This window comes from Cynocephalus volans, chromosome 4 (assembly GCF_027409185.1).
Source record: "Cynocephalus volans isolate mCynVol1 chromosome 4, mCynVol1.pri, whole genome shotgun sequence".
In the NCBI taxonomy this organism is placed as follows: domain Eukaryota; kingdom Metazoa; phylum Chordata; class Mammalia; order Dermoptera; family Cynocephalidae; genus Cynocephalus; species Cynocephalus volans.
Window position 1 is genome coordinate 103,932,866 of NC_084463.1, and position 14,977 is coordinate 103,947,842.

Below are 14,977 nucleotides of genomic sequence, written 5' to 3' on the forward strand. Positions count from 1 at the left end.
ATGTATTTTATTCTTTGCTATGTCCATCTCCAGTGGCTTTCTCTACCTACAGGAAGTCACTAACTTGACAGACTGGAAACTCAGCCAACCTACAGCTGGGTGAAAGGCTGTCAGCACTTGAGGGCTCAGGTGTGCCTGAAGGAAGGCTTCAAGGTGAGAAGAATGGATAAGTACATTACACACTTGAAGAATCCAGGAAGTGGAAGGGAAAGTCAAGAGATAGGACTGACCTCTACTTGTGTATGTTACTGCTCTGGGTTAGGTCAGAGGTATAGATTGCCATTCCTCTAAAGGAGTCAGACTATCATTTTCAAAAGCTTCTTGGAAGAGCTCTGGAATGGGTTGTCATTATAAATTCACCTCCAGGCACAGGTAATGCCTATGGTGGGTATCCATGTACTGAAATTCCTCTTCTCTCAAAGCATTACTATCTGATATTAACTAAAAATTATAGTTCTAAAACTGATAAAGTTGATAATGTTGACAATGATTTCAGTACCTCCTCTATCTCATTCTCACATATATCACACACACTTAACAATATTATGAGCAAAAAAAGAAAGAAAAAAATTAGGCAAGATCGTTCTTAAGAGAAGCCATGGAAGGTAACATCTTTGCAAGTGATAACTTGGGCACTACAGATCACTCCTGTCTACAGATCACTGCTGTGTATGGCCCATATGCTTGATATCATGGCTACCTCAGCATCTCAATTAACAGTTTGCTTCACTTAAACCCAAAGTATCTCCTAAGTCTCAGACACTGTGCTGAGCAGTTCAGATACATATGCTTGACTCTCTTCAATATTACATAAAGTAAAATAATTACCAGTTTTTATGTGCTAAAAATACTTTAACAATTTGTCCACAGTGGTAGAGGTAGTAAATAACAGTGTCATCCAACTTTCTCTGACTCTACAGCAGTAGTCACTGAGAGCGGTGTGCTGTGTCTGTATCCAACAGGGAAGACAAATTACGAACACCCTAAGTCAGAGACTTTTCTAAAGAGAGGTGGGAGACAGTTGTCTAAGAGGAAAGACCCAGCATGCGTACGCAGAATGAGAGCTGAAGAATATTGAAGGATTTAAGGGGGGATATCAAGAAAAAGTAAAATAATTGTGTGTGCGTGCCAAAGTGATGAGGCAGTTGTTATTCAATGATGGAGAACAGAAGTTTATGACATCAAGAGCTAGGAAAGAGAGGGAGATACATAAAAACCGTATTTCCTAATACGTATGCTTGATTAGTATAGTATATAAATCAGTATGTATAGAATAAGAATATGTAAATCAGTTCTCCTCTTCACTGCATCTGCTTTAAAAATGAAGGAAAATGACATCAGAGGGGAAAAATTCCTTTATCTCTGTAAATTGTTACAAAATTAGCTATTTTATAATTAGGCCTGTCAGAAGAAACTGTAAAGTGTGATTAAGCTGGTGGAAAAGGATAGATTGAGGAATGGGCCATATAAATTTTGGCAAAATTTTGACATGGAATATGCTAGGTGAAAATTTTTATTAATGTTTAGTGCTCAGAGTAACGGAATAGGGTGGCTGTCATGTTGCGGAGTAACTGAGGTCTCTAGGGCTCCTACTCTAATGTCTCCCTTCTTTAGTCCATGGTGATATCTGACTCTTGTATTCCCTACGGCACATCTGATCTATTGGGGCAATTGAGCTCTGAGCATATGAAGTTCTGATACTCTTTTTATAACTTGGCATTGTGTTCTCTCTTTGCTTTAATTTTCTTTTCTATTTTTGTGTGAAGAAATTTCTTTTTCTCTCTTTGCTCTGTTAGGCATTCTTCCAAATTCTCTGTGAATAGAAGTAATTTTTCCTTTTACAACCCTCTACGGAAAAACATACCACTATGTACTGAATATACATGTCTCAAATTTGCTACAACGAAACTGGATTCATCTTGCCCACTGGTTCACCAAATTTCCATGCAGGTCTTTTGTCTATTTTTTTGTTTGTTTGTTTATTGATTTGTTGCAATAAATGACACAAAAATCTGCCAAATAGTTAAACTTGTTGTGGATTTCTTTTTTCTTCTCATTCTTAGTATATGATGATCCACATTATCTGTGTTATTTTTTTTTCCCTATGTAACTTTTATACTTATTCATCCTTCATGATACCCACTGTTGGATTTCACTTTCATCCACTTCTGGATGAAGCACCCTAAAGGGTTTCCCTGTCTTCTGTCTTGACAATCTTTAGACCATTTTTAACATTGATTCTAGTTTGACATCAATATAATATTAATCTGGTCAAGTTGTTTATTTTCTATTACAATGACTATGTTGTGTCCTCTAAGATTAGGTCCAAGCCCCTTACATGTATGTACAAGTTCCTTTAGAAATTATGGTCCATTTCTATTTAACCTAGTCCAAAAACCATATACAGAGCCACTGCAACCCATAGCTTTACTCAATTATATTTGCTCACATTTGTAATATTCTCTAACACCTTTCTGCATTTATATTAGTGTCAATCAGTGCAAGATGCACTTCTCAGCCCTTTGATCCATCTGACTGCAACTTGTCATCTGAGACCTAACTCAAGAATCACTTCCAGTACATCTTCCCTGACCTCCCTGGATGAGGTTAGTTCCCTCTTTTGTGTTTTTATCTTGTTTGTGTATCATCTTTAAAGTGTTAAACTAAACTTAATTTTAATTTTGCTTTCTATCCACTAGCTTTTAAGTATTTGAGGATATTTTTTATTCAGTTGACCCTTCAACAACACAGGTTTGAACTGCGTGGGTCCACTTATACACAGATTTTTTTCTTCCCAATAAATATGCATACAGAAACTAAATGTATTTTCTCAGTCTTATTGTTTTCTTAATAACATTTTCTTTTCTCTAGCTTACTTTATTATAAGAATGCAGTATATTATATACATAACATACAAAATATGTGTTAATCAACTGTTTATTGGTAGGGCTTTTGGTCAACAGTTGGCTATTAGTAGTGAAGTTTTTGGAGTTAAAAGTATATGCAGATTTTGACTGTGTGGGGGTCTGCACTCCTAACCCCCACATTGTTAAAAGGTCAACTATACATTTCTGTATTTTTAGCAGATTTTTGACTGTGTGGGGGTCTGCACTCCTAACCCCCACATTGTTAAAAGGTCAACTATACATTTCTGTATTTTTAGCAGATTTTTGACTGTGTGGGGGTCTGCATTCCTAACCCCCACATTGTTAAAAGGTCAACTATACATTTCTGTATTTTTAGCACTACCACATTTTCTTTAATGAAATATGTTTTCAATAAATGTGCAATCAGAAAGAATAAATTAATTGGTAAGATAATAAATACAGATGGTAATTAAATATAATGAGTAGAGGAGTGATTAAACACACTAAACATAGAGCAGCATACATCAAAGCATTATTCCTTTTTACTATGTTACCTTTTATGCTAATTTTCCATGCTCTTCTCTCCCTGTTTAGGTGGAGGTCCATCAGCACCATGTCTGTCTTCAATAGCTCTACCCTATACCCTCGCTTCCTCCTGACAGGCCTCTCTGGCCTTGAAAACAGATATGGCTTGATTTCCCTCCCCATCTTTTTGGTTTATGCTACCTCAATTGCTGGAAACATTACTATCCTCTTCATTATCAGAGCCGAGTCTTCCCTTCACCAACCAATGTACTACTTTCTATCGATGCTAGCACTCACTGACCTGGGCCTGTCTACCACTACCTTGCCTACTATGTTCAGCGTCTTCTGGTTCCATGCCCGGGAGATCTCTTCCAATGTTTGTCTGGTCCAGATGTACTTCATTCATGTTTTCTCAATTATTGAATCAGCTGTGTTGTTGGCCATGGCCTTTGACCGCTTTATAGCAATTCGAGAACCCCTGCGCTATGCAGCCATTCTAACCAATGGTGTAATCTTTGGGATTGGGCTGGCCATTGCTGGAAGGGCCTTGGCTCTGGTCTTTCCAGCTTCCTTCCTCCTCAAGAGGCTTCAATACTGTGCTGTCAATATTCTCTCCTACCCCTTCTGCCTGCATCAGGACCTCATAAAAACAACTGTATCCAGCCGTCGGGTGAGCAGCATCTATGGCCTCATGGTGGTCGTCTGCTCCATGGGACTTGATTCAGTGCTTCTCCTTCTCTCCTATCTCCTCATCCTGTGCACAGTGTTGAGCATAGCCTCCAAGGCAGAGAGAGTGAAAGCCCTTAATACTTGTATCTCCCACATCTGTGCTGTACTCACTTTCTATACACCAATGATCGGGCTGTCTATGATCCGTCGCTATGGGCAGAATGCTTCCCCAATTGTCCATGTGCTCATGGCCAACGTCTACTTGCTGGTTCCACCTCTCATGAACCCCATTGTCTACAGTGTCAAGACCAAGCAGATTCGTGACAGAATCCTCAAGAAATTCAAGAAACATAAAGTTTAGATAGAGGAGACTCTAAAACACAACTTTCCTCCCATTCCCTCTATATTTATGAGAACATTTCATATTAATGTAGAATTTTGAATTTAAATATTACTACTAATAATTTTCCTTTAAAACACTGGATCTAAACTTTGATAATAGTAATTTTGTTAATCTTTTTAATATATGGAATAAAGAAACAGTTTTTTATTATAGTGAAGTTGTTGATTATACCTTTTGAAGGCCCTCAATTTCTGAGACGATTTAGATTTCAAGAGAACTCTATGTCTAATACAGACCCTGTAGTCTAGATCAACAATATTTCCCCACATTATTTACCTTAATATAAAACTATTTTGAGTACATTTTAAAAATCCTCTGTTCAGAAAGGAAAAATATTGACGAATATTTCTCAGTTTTTATGACAGCAATCAATCATTCTATGTTTTAAAATGTGTTTTCTATGACCTGATGAGAAAGGAATACAGTCCTTCAGTATCTGTATTCCTCCACATATACTGTCCTGATCACACTTTTTTGTTTTCCAATGCCATCCTACACTGGAATGCTCAAGATATTTTTCAAGGATTATATTCCTCATCTCTAATTATTGGATTGATGTAGATAGAGATTTTAAATACTAAAGACTTTAAAAATTTGATGCTAAAAAGACCTTGTTTCTAATTAATATGATCTATTGAAATATCTGTTTTAAAATTTTATAGCACAATATCCTTAAAGAATTGTGCATATTCACTGGTTTAACTTTATCACCTCCCACTCTGATCTTAATGTGCTGTGGTTTAATTTTCATCTTCATGATTCCACTGAAATTGTACTTTCTTTCTAGTGATCTTCTTGTTACTAAAGTTAATATTCACACCTTTATTTAAACCTCTATGTCTTCTGACGTTAACAATGCCTTTTAAAAAATAACATTATATTTGATACTTTTAGACTTACAGAAAAATTTTAGAGATGGTACACAGATCCCATATATCTTGCACTCAGTTCCCCCTATTATTAATGTCTTACATTAGTATGGCACATTTGTGTCAATTAATAACCAATATTGGCACTTCCCTAGCCAAAGTGATAACTTTTTCGGATTTTCTTAGTTTTTAACTAGTGTTGTTCTTCTGCTCCAGGATCTGGTCCAGAATACCATATTACATTAATCGTCATGTGTTCCATCATGTGTTCTTAGGCTCCTCTTAGCTGTAAAAGCTGCTCAGACTTTCATTGTTTGAATATCTTGTCACTTTTGAGGAGTAATAGTTAGGAATTTTGTAAAATGTGTGTCTATTTTTTTGATATTTTTCTTATGATTAGACTAAGTTTATGTATTTGGGGGAAGAAGACCAGACCACAAAGAATGAATACCATTTTCATTTTTGACATATGAAGAATACATATTAGCAACATGACATCACTATTGGTGTTGATTTTGATCATGTGACTGGAGTAGCTCATCATGTTTCTCCTTTTGTCATGTCACTGTTAATTTTTCTTTCTTTTTAAAAAATTTCTTCATTTTATACTGTATTTTTTTTGGAAGGAAGTCACTATGTACAGCCTACACAGAAAGAGGGGAAAATCGTGATCCTCCTCAAGGACAGAATATCTACATAAATTACTTGAATTTCTTTTGCATGGAAGATTCATCTTCTCTTCCTTATTTATTTAATGATTCATTTACATTAATATTGACTGTGGATATTTATTTGATACTTTAGATTTTAATCAGATGCACTTTCTTTCTTTATTTTGTTTTCCAAATTGTTTCAGCTTTGTCCAGCGGAAGCTCTTATTAGTTGACACCTGTTCTCTTTGACATACCACCATCAATATGGGGTTTTATTTATTTGTATTTATTTATTGATTTGTTTGTGTTTGTGTATCTATCTATTTATTTATTTATTTATGTTTTTTTTTGTTTTAACATGTCCTTACTTTCTTGTAGTACAAGATCCTCCAGGATCATTTTGTATATTCCCTCTCAAAGACAGAATTGGCATTTCTCCAAGGAGCACTCCTTTTAATTAAGAATGATATTTTTAACCAAGGTATGAGTGCTGGATGTACTCCTTACTAATGAGGTATGCTAGCTTCTAGCCCTTTTCATCTGACAAAGAAAGGAAATATATGTGTGTATACTAGCCCATTCATATACAGATATTTATAAATATTTCTATATGCAACCATCTGCATCTATATTAAGTAAATTATGAGTTTATGTTGATATCTCCAACTTTAATTCATTACCACATGCATCATTCTAGTCTCCTCTGCTTTCTTGTAAACTCCGACTCTAACACTGAGAAACCTTGCTCTTATCATCTACTATCTATGTACTGAATTGTTCATTTCCAGTATACATATATAGAAATATCAGAATTATATTCTGGATACAAGTCACTTGTTATTTACGTGATTTGCAGACAGTTCCCTGTAGTCTGTGGCTTGTCTTTTCATTCTCTTATCAGTGACTTACTGATAGGAAGCTTTTAATTTTAATAAAGTTTAACTTATACATTTTGTCTTTTATGGATTGTGTTTCTTTCCTTGCCATAAGTTATGGATTGTTCTTTTTTTCTCGCCAAACTCAAGGTCATATAGATTTTCTCCTACATTTTTTAAATAGAAGTTTTATAGTGTTTTGTTTTATATTCAGGTCTATGAAACATTTTCTGTTAACTTTAGTGAAATGGATAAGTTTTGTGTCCAGATTGTTCTTTTTCCTTTACATGGATGTCCTATTGTTTCAGTGCCATTTCTTGATGAAACTATTCTTTCTCTGTTGAATTGCCTTTTCTCCTTTGTCAATGATTAGTTCACTACACTCATCTGTATCTGTTTTTGAGCAATCTATTCTGTTCCATTAGTCTATATATCTATTATACACCAATACTACACTCTCTTAATTATTGTAGCTATATTGAAAGCTGTAAGGACATATGGTATTTCTCTTTCTGTGCCTGACTTGTTTCACTTAATATAATTTTCTGTAAGTCTATCCATGTTATTGTGAATGGTAGTATTTAATTCTATTTTATAGCAGAGTAGTATTCCATTGTGCAGATATACCAGAGTTTCCTTATCCACTCATCTGATGATGGACATTCAGGCTGGTTCCAACTCTTGGCTATTGTAAAGAGTGCTGCAATAAATTTGGGAGTACAGGTATCCCTTTGACATGATGATTTCCGTTCCTCTGGGTACATTTGCAGCAATGGATAGCTGGGTCATATGGTAGATTTATCTGTAATTGTTTGAGGAACCTCCATACCATTTTCCATAATGGCTGCATCATCTTGCAGTCCCACTAACAGTGTGTGAGAGTTCCCTTTTCCCCACAATTTCATCAGCATTTATCATTCTCAGTCTTCTGGATATTAGTCATCTTAACTGGAGTGAGATGATATCTCAAAGTGGTTTTGATCTGCATTTCCCAAGTGCTGAGTGATGTTGAACATTTTTTTCACATGTCTATTAGCCATTGGTATATCTTCCTTTAAGAAATACATATTGAGCTCATTTGCCCATTTTTAAATTGGGTTATTTAGGTTTTGGCTGTAAAGTTGTTTGAGTTCCTTATATATTCTGGATATTAATCCTTTGTCAGATGTATATTTTGCAAATATTTTCTCCCACTCTGTTGGTTGTCTTTTCACTCTGTTGATTGTTTCTTTTGCTATGCAGAAGCTTTTTAGTTTGATATAATCCCATTTGTTTATTTTTCCTTTGGTTGCCTGTGCTTTTGGGGTTATATTCATGAAGTCTGTACCAATTCCTACTTCCTGGAGTGTTTCCCCTATGTTTTATTTAAGGAGTTTTATTGCTTCTGGATGTATATTTAAATATTTAATCCATTTTGAGTTGATTTGCTGAAAAAGCATTTGACAAAATTCAAAATTTGTTCATGATAAAGACTCTGTACAAGTTAGGTATAGGTGGGAAGTATCTCAACACAATTAAAGTCATATATGATAAGCTCACTGCCAATATCATCCTGAATGGGGAAAAGGTGAAACTTTTCCCTTAAGAATAGAAACTAGACAAGGATGCCCACTCTCACCACTCCTATTCAACATAGTGTTGGAAGTACTAGCAAGAGCAATCAGAGAAGAGAAGGAAATAAAAGTATTCCAGATTTGAAAAGATGAAGTCAAACTGTCCCTCTTTGCAGATGACATGATCTTATATATTGAACAGCCTAAAGCCTCTACAAAAACCTCTTAGAGTTGATAAATGATTTCAGCAAAGTTGCAGGATACAAAATTAACACACAGAAATCAGTAGCATTTCTATACTCCGACAGCAAATACGCAGAAAAAGAAATCAGGAAAGCTAGCCCACTTACAATAACCACCAAAAAAATAAAATGCTTAGGAATAAAGTTAACCATGGATGTGAAAAATCTCTACAAAGAGAACTACAGACCACTGTTGAGAGAAATTAGAGAGGACACAAGATGATGGAAAGATATCCCATGCTCTTAGATCAGAATGAACACTGTGAAAATGTCCATATCACCCAAACTGATCTACATATTTAATGCAATCCCCATCAAAATTCCAATGACGTTTTTCCCAGAAATGGAAAAAAACTATCCAGACATTTATATGGAATAAGAAAAGACCATGCATAGCCAAAGGAATCCTGAGCAAAAGAAAAAAGTAAAGCTGGATGCATATCACTACCTGACTTTAAACTATACCACAAAGCTGTAATAATCAAAACAGCATGGTACTGGCATAAAAACAGACACATGGTCCAATGTAATAGAATAGAGAACCCAGAAATCAATCCATACACCTACAGCCAACTGATCTTTGACACAGGTTCCAAGTCTACACACTAGGGAAGAGACTGCCTCTTCAGCAAATGGTTCTGGGAAAACTAGATATTCATATGTGGGATAATAAGGCTATACCTGTACCTCTCACCATAGATCAATCTAATTTTTGATGTGTTTGCTTATAACTTTCAAAGAACCAAATCTCTGCTTTATTTTATCTCTTTTATGAGAGATATAAAAATAATTTATTTCAAATGATGTCATTTTTCCTTCCTTTGTACCTTGGACTTAGTTTATTCTCCTTTTACTGTTGTTAAAAGAAAAACATTAAACAAATGTTCTTTGTATCCATGATCTCTCTGGATTTACTGCGTCTGCACAAGTTTATGCTTATTCTCATAACAGATCCAGCTTGGCTGAAATCCCCAGAGAGCTCAGTGCCCTTAGTGCAGTTGACTGAGGGATAGGGAAGAGACAAGTCCTCAAATATTAGGAGGAGCCTTCAGTGGCAGACAAATTCAGTGACTTCTGGGATTTTATGCTGGGATCCTTTAGCTATTTTTAAAAGTGCCCTCCAAAATATCTACTCCATGGTAAGTACTCAGATATTCTCATCTATTTTTCTTTCAAATTACTTTCCCTTTTGGCAATCAGCCATATAAAACTTTGCGTAGAACAAGCAAAAGGATCTAAAAGCCATACACCAGGCATAATATTCCTTTCAGAGACTGTGTAAATAAAGTATTTACCTTTTGGTCCTCAGCTTTTACCATAATTTGAATTCTCCTATGTTGTAATCCTATCAGTTTGGGTAATTGTTCTCCAGTTAATACACACATCTGGTCATAAATTTCAGGCTAGGAAAAAGTGAGACAGAATGCATCAGTAATCTCTGCAGTGAATGCATGTACAGATAGCAAAATGACAAAAATAATGGGGTTTTTTCAAGGATGTGTAACAACCAATATTTTTCAGAGGGCAGCACATAGAAATAAGAGCAGTTTATGGGAGTTACAAAGATGATAAGTCTGAGATATTCCTTAGCCTTTATTTAGTGCCACGCTAGGAATTACATTTTCTAACCAACATCTTATATAGGATCTGAAAGAAAGAAATAATAAAAAAACTCCAGATTAAATGGCTAGAGATAACTAATATGTTACAGAAAAAATGAATTCAGGCACATTTGTGAATGTGAAATACTAATCTAATTTCTGTATAGAAAAGACATGGTGATATGTAATTTTTTAAAGGTATAAACTAATGAGATTCTAGTTTAAAGTGGCATCTATTTTTCTCCATATGATAGTCAACTAAAGATTTTGCTCTGTAAAACAGCTGAAAATCAAGAAATTTCATGTGCTTTTCTCTATAAAATAGTTAGAGATTCATATTTTTTCAACACAGGGTTTGTATGTCTCATTGCAGAACTTTCTGAATGTGTCATGTTCATTATCAACTCATCAAATGTTGAAATCAGCACCTGTCTCTTAGTTGGGATGCCAGGACTAGAATATGCACACATCTGGATGTCCATCCCCCTCTGCAGCATGTATCTTGTTGCTATTCTGGGAAACTGCACCATTCTTTTTATCATCAAGACAGAGCCCTCCTTGCACGAGCCCATGTACTACTTCCTTTCCATGTTGGCCCTGACTGACTTGGGTTTGTCTTTATCTTCTCTTCCCACCATGTTGAGGATCTTCCTGTTCAATGCTCCTGAAATTTCTGCCAATGCTTGCTTTGCCCAGGAATTCTTCATTCATGGATTCACAGTATTTGAATCCTCAGTGCTCTTGATCATGTCACTTGACCGTTTCCTAGCCATTTATAACCCTCTGAGATACAGCTCCATCCTTACACCTGTCAGAGTTGCCCAAGTAGGAATGATATTCTTTAGCAAGAGTATCCTCCTGGTTCTGCCATTCCCCTTCATTTTGAAAAGCTTGAGATATTGTAAGAAAAGCCAATTATCCCATTCCTATTGTCTCCACCAGGATGTCATGAAGTTGGCCTGCTCTGACAACAGAATTGATGTCATCTATGGCTTTTTTGGGGCACTCTGTGTTACGGTGGACTTTCTGCTCATTACTATGACTTATATCCTGATCCTCAAGACTGTGCTGGGAATTGCATCCCGAAAGGAGCAGTTCAAGGCCCTCAATACTTGTGTTTCACACATCTGTGCAGTGATCATCTTCTATCTGCCCATCATCAACCTGGCCATTGTCCATCGCTTTGTCCAGCATGTCTCTCCTCTCTTTAATGTTCTCATGGCAAATGTTCTCTTACTCGTACCTCCTCTGATGAACCCTATTGTGTACTGTGCGAAAACTAGGCAGATTAGAATGAGAGTTGCAGCAAAATTATGTAAGAAGGAAGTACAATTATAATGTGTAATAAGGAACATAGTGGGGAGATGTTTGGGGGAAAATTGCAAAAGTGAGTTTTAAAGAACTTAATATTTGGCACAAAGATGCATCAATATAATTTTTTGTTGTTTTTATCATTGAATTGACTTAATTCACAAGTGATGTAGAGCATAAGCATAGGTAGTACTTGTAACAATTTACATTGATTGATGTCCCTCCATAGGTGGTACAAGAGGAAAGTCAGTAAAAAAAGATGAAAATAGATGTCGTGATATCTCCTGTAATAAGGCAAAAAATTCCAATAAAGACAGAAAAGTGGTAATGTATATTCTCCTGACAGAGTGCAATTACTCATTCCTCATATTCAATCAATCTATATTAATTTCTTTTGTTTCTAGAACCAAGTTATATCTTATTCCCTTTCCTCCTCACTATCTCCATCTCAGTCATCCTAGTATGTCATCAGCACTTTTTTTAGTGTAATACTGCAATAACCTTTCAACTTTCTAAACATCTGCTCTTGCTGCTTTCTAATTAATTATCTATTCAAGGAAGGGGTTATCTCTTTAAAAGGCAAATTGGATGATACAATTCTTCTTTTAAATATGAGCTCTCTATTTTGAGGCTAGGATTTAAAAAATAAAAGTACATACTATAAGATCATACATGAACTGGAACCTCTCTGCTTCTCCATCTTCAGATAATTATTAAAGTACAACTACATTGACCTTCTATATTGTAGGGTAAATGCTGGACATAGACCTATTCTCCCTCCCCATGTATACCAGAGTTTCCCCTCCCCCTTGGGAAACTACCCCTGGCCAAGGTAGCTACCCAAGGAAAGACATGCCTCCTTTAGGACAAATGGCCCCTTTAAGACAAATGGAAGACTGGAGAAAGCAGGAACCCTAAGTAAATTAGCCACTGTTGTTAAAATACTCTGGCTCCAGGAAAGTAGATCTCCCACATACTCTGGGTTATGTGAGTTAGGTGAGGGTCTGTGCATAAACAAGCAAACTTTGATCTGCTTGCTATGCAACTGCTGTATGTACCCCGTGGAGGTGCGGTTTTCCAGCTGTCAACTGCCATCAGCAACTCCCTTAAGTCTAATAAGCTGATGTAACAATTGGTGAATTCTTTGGAATAGGCAAATACTATTAGAGTGCGCTTTCAGACTTGGGGCTCCTGTGATTCATATATATATATATGAATATATATATATATATATATATATATATAAATTTACAGAGCTATTTTCTATTTCATATGAATTTGCACACCTGATCCCTTTATCTTAAAATTCTCTTAAGTTCCAATTTCATATTTATTTTGATTTTTTCGTTTTAACTTAATTTCATCACAGTTATTTCCCTAAACCCTGTCTAAATTATGAACTTCATTTTTATCTCTCGTAGCTACTTTACTCTTTATTCTTCATTATGCGTATTACTTGCAATTACAGATATAATTTTTTTTCTTTCAGAATAAATCATGCTCTCAGCAAAGGGGAACTCATCTATTTTCATTATTTCTGTATCTAATGTCTGGTACATTTTCTGATGGGGAGTAGATCTCTGAGAATTAATTGTTATTGTATGAATGTGTAAATAAGGCCATGTTTGGGGAACACAGAGAGAGAGACTTCAGTATAGTGTTACAGCATGTTACAGAGAACTCACAAGGAGAGGCAGGACACTGAGGCTTGAGGCAGGAAGCGGAGTTTATTGGTGCCAGCACCAGCTCAGCAGACTTGTGTCACCAAGTCTGAGCCCCAAGCACAGTGGAGTTGTTTTCTTTATACCATAGTACTTCTGGCTTTTACAGTAGTGCAAGGGGTAATCTTATATGGTGATGTTTCTCTTTCCCTGGGTGTGGAAAGTCCTGGATCAGCAATGGTCACAGCGGGGAAAGGCACAGCTGGGTAAGCATGGGTACCTCATTCTCCCCTTTGATGCATTGACTGTGGCCAGCCATGGCCTGGTCATACAGCACCATTTTCAGGCTCTAGTTGAGTCAAGGGTTGATATTGCTATAGTGAGAAAATTTTGGCCATGGTTTTTGTTCCACTGTAGCCTCCAAGGAGGATGTGACTGTGCAAATTACCAGAGGTAACAGGCAAAGGAGGATAAGACAGGTGCCCATTACGAAGAGAACCATAATAACAAGGATTTTGAGTCCTCTAAACATGCTAAATCACCCTCTGAAGAGGTTTCCTGGGTTCCAGCCTGACCATTTTTGTACAGGGATATAAGCTAATTTTCTTATTTTTGTGGCTATGGTGGTGACTGCTCTTTTGTTGTCATCTATTTGTAAACAGTAGTGTGAAGAGTTAAATTTTTCACAGACTTCTCCCACCTCTACTAGGAGGTAGCCTAAGCCAACCGATTTTGATATATGGCTCTTCTTGTGGGATTGTTGGTTGGCCAGGAGCTCTAGAGCCATGGTAGTTTTGTTGGCAATTGTTTCTAAAATTGACTGGAGTCTAATGATGTGGTTTAACATATAGATGGGGGTTTAGTATCCCTAGCTACCATCCTGAGCCCAGGTGGCAGGGCCGTAATACTCTATTATGTGCTGAGGTGGCCATTCATATTTTCCCCGGTTTGTTTTCACCCCAATTTGAGGGACCGTTTGGACCTCAGGTCATCATATAGGGGGATTCCCAGCTGTGGGCCTTGGTTCTGGGGCAACAGAAAGAAGCCTGGTTGAGCACCTCCTAGAGCACAGCTTTCACTCCAGTTGGGGGGAAGAGGGTTATAAGCCCTTCTTCCATAGATCCAGAAGAGCCCTTCAGTTGCTCTCTAAGTTTTAGGGTCTGTAGAATTTAAATATTTCCAGTACTGGTTGATCCTTGCAATTCCTCGGAAGGGCCAAGACCCTGCGCAATTTACTAGTTGGGGATAATCAGGGTTTGGTGTGCAGGATTGGTTGTGGGCCATCTCAGTGGTCAGAGGTCGGGCCCGGTACTGAGGATAGGAAGTTCTATTTAAGGAGTACATCTGTTGGCAAAAGGATTTGCCAATCCATTGAGTGAAATTTTGGCCCTGTCGACTTAGGCAATTATGTCCAATGACTTCTGAGGACAGGACAGTTGCTGGGGGTTGGGAGGGCAGAGGCCCATGGGGCTGTGGTCCTGTTCCATAGGAGGATTTTGGAAACCCCTAGGCTAGATCCAGTTTTCACTCATTAGGGGTTCCCCACATATCCAACAGCTTGAAAAGTTTAGGATTTGGGCTATGCTTTCTGCCGGGTGTATGAACAGTTTCTGGCCAACTGTGGATGTGTCCTGGAGGGAGACTTTGAGCCCGTTGTAGAGACCGAAGGATGGGCCTCTGGGAAAAGGAGCCCTGGAGGAAGACCAAGTAGTGGGTACCAGGAGTTGCTCTCATGTTTGGTCAGGTTG

General features: G+C 37.0%; 2 protein-coding genes across 2 annotated transcripts; both read left to right on the top strand.

Moving 5' to 3' along the window:
* Positions 1–3,480: 3,480 nt before the first annotated feature.
* LOC134377039 (olfactory receptor 51G2-like) lies at positions 3,481–4,422 on the top strand. The gene has a single exon (XM_063095648.1). The coding sequence runs from the start codon at positions 3,481–3,483 to the stop codon at positions 4,420–4,422; it is 942 nt and encodes a 313-aa protein (XP_062951718.1).
* Positions 4,423–10,647: 6,225 nt separating this feature from the next.
* On the top strand, positions 10,648–11,595 carry LOC134376307 (olfactory receptor 51A4-like). The gene has a single exon (XM_063094900.1). The coding sequence runs from the start codon at positions 10,648–10,650 to the stop codon at positions 11,593–11,595; it is 948 nt and encodes a 315-aa protein (XP_062950970.1).
* Positions 11,596–14,977: the final 3,382 nt, after the last annotated feature.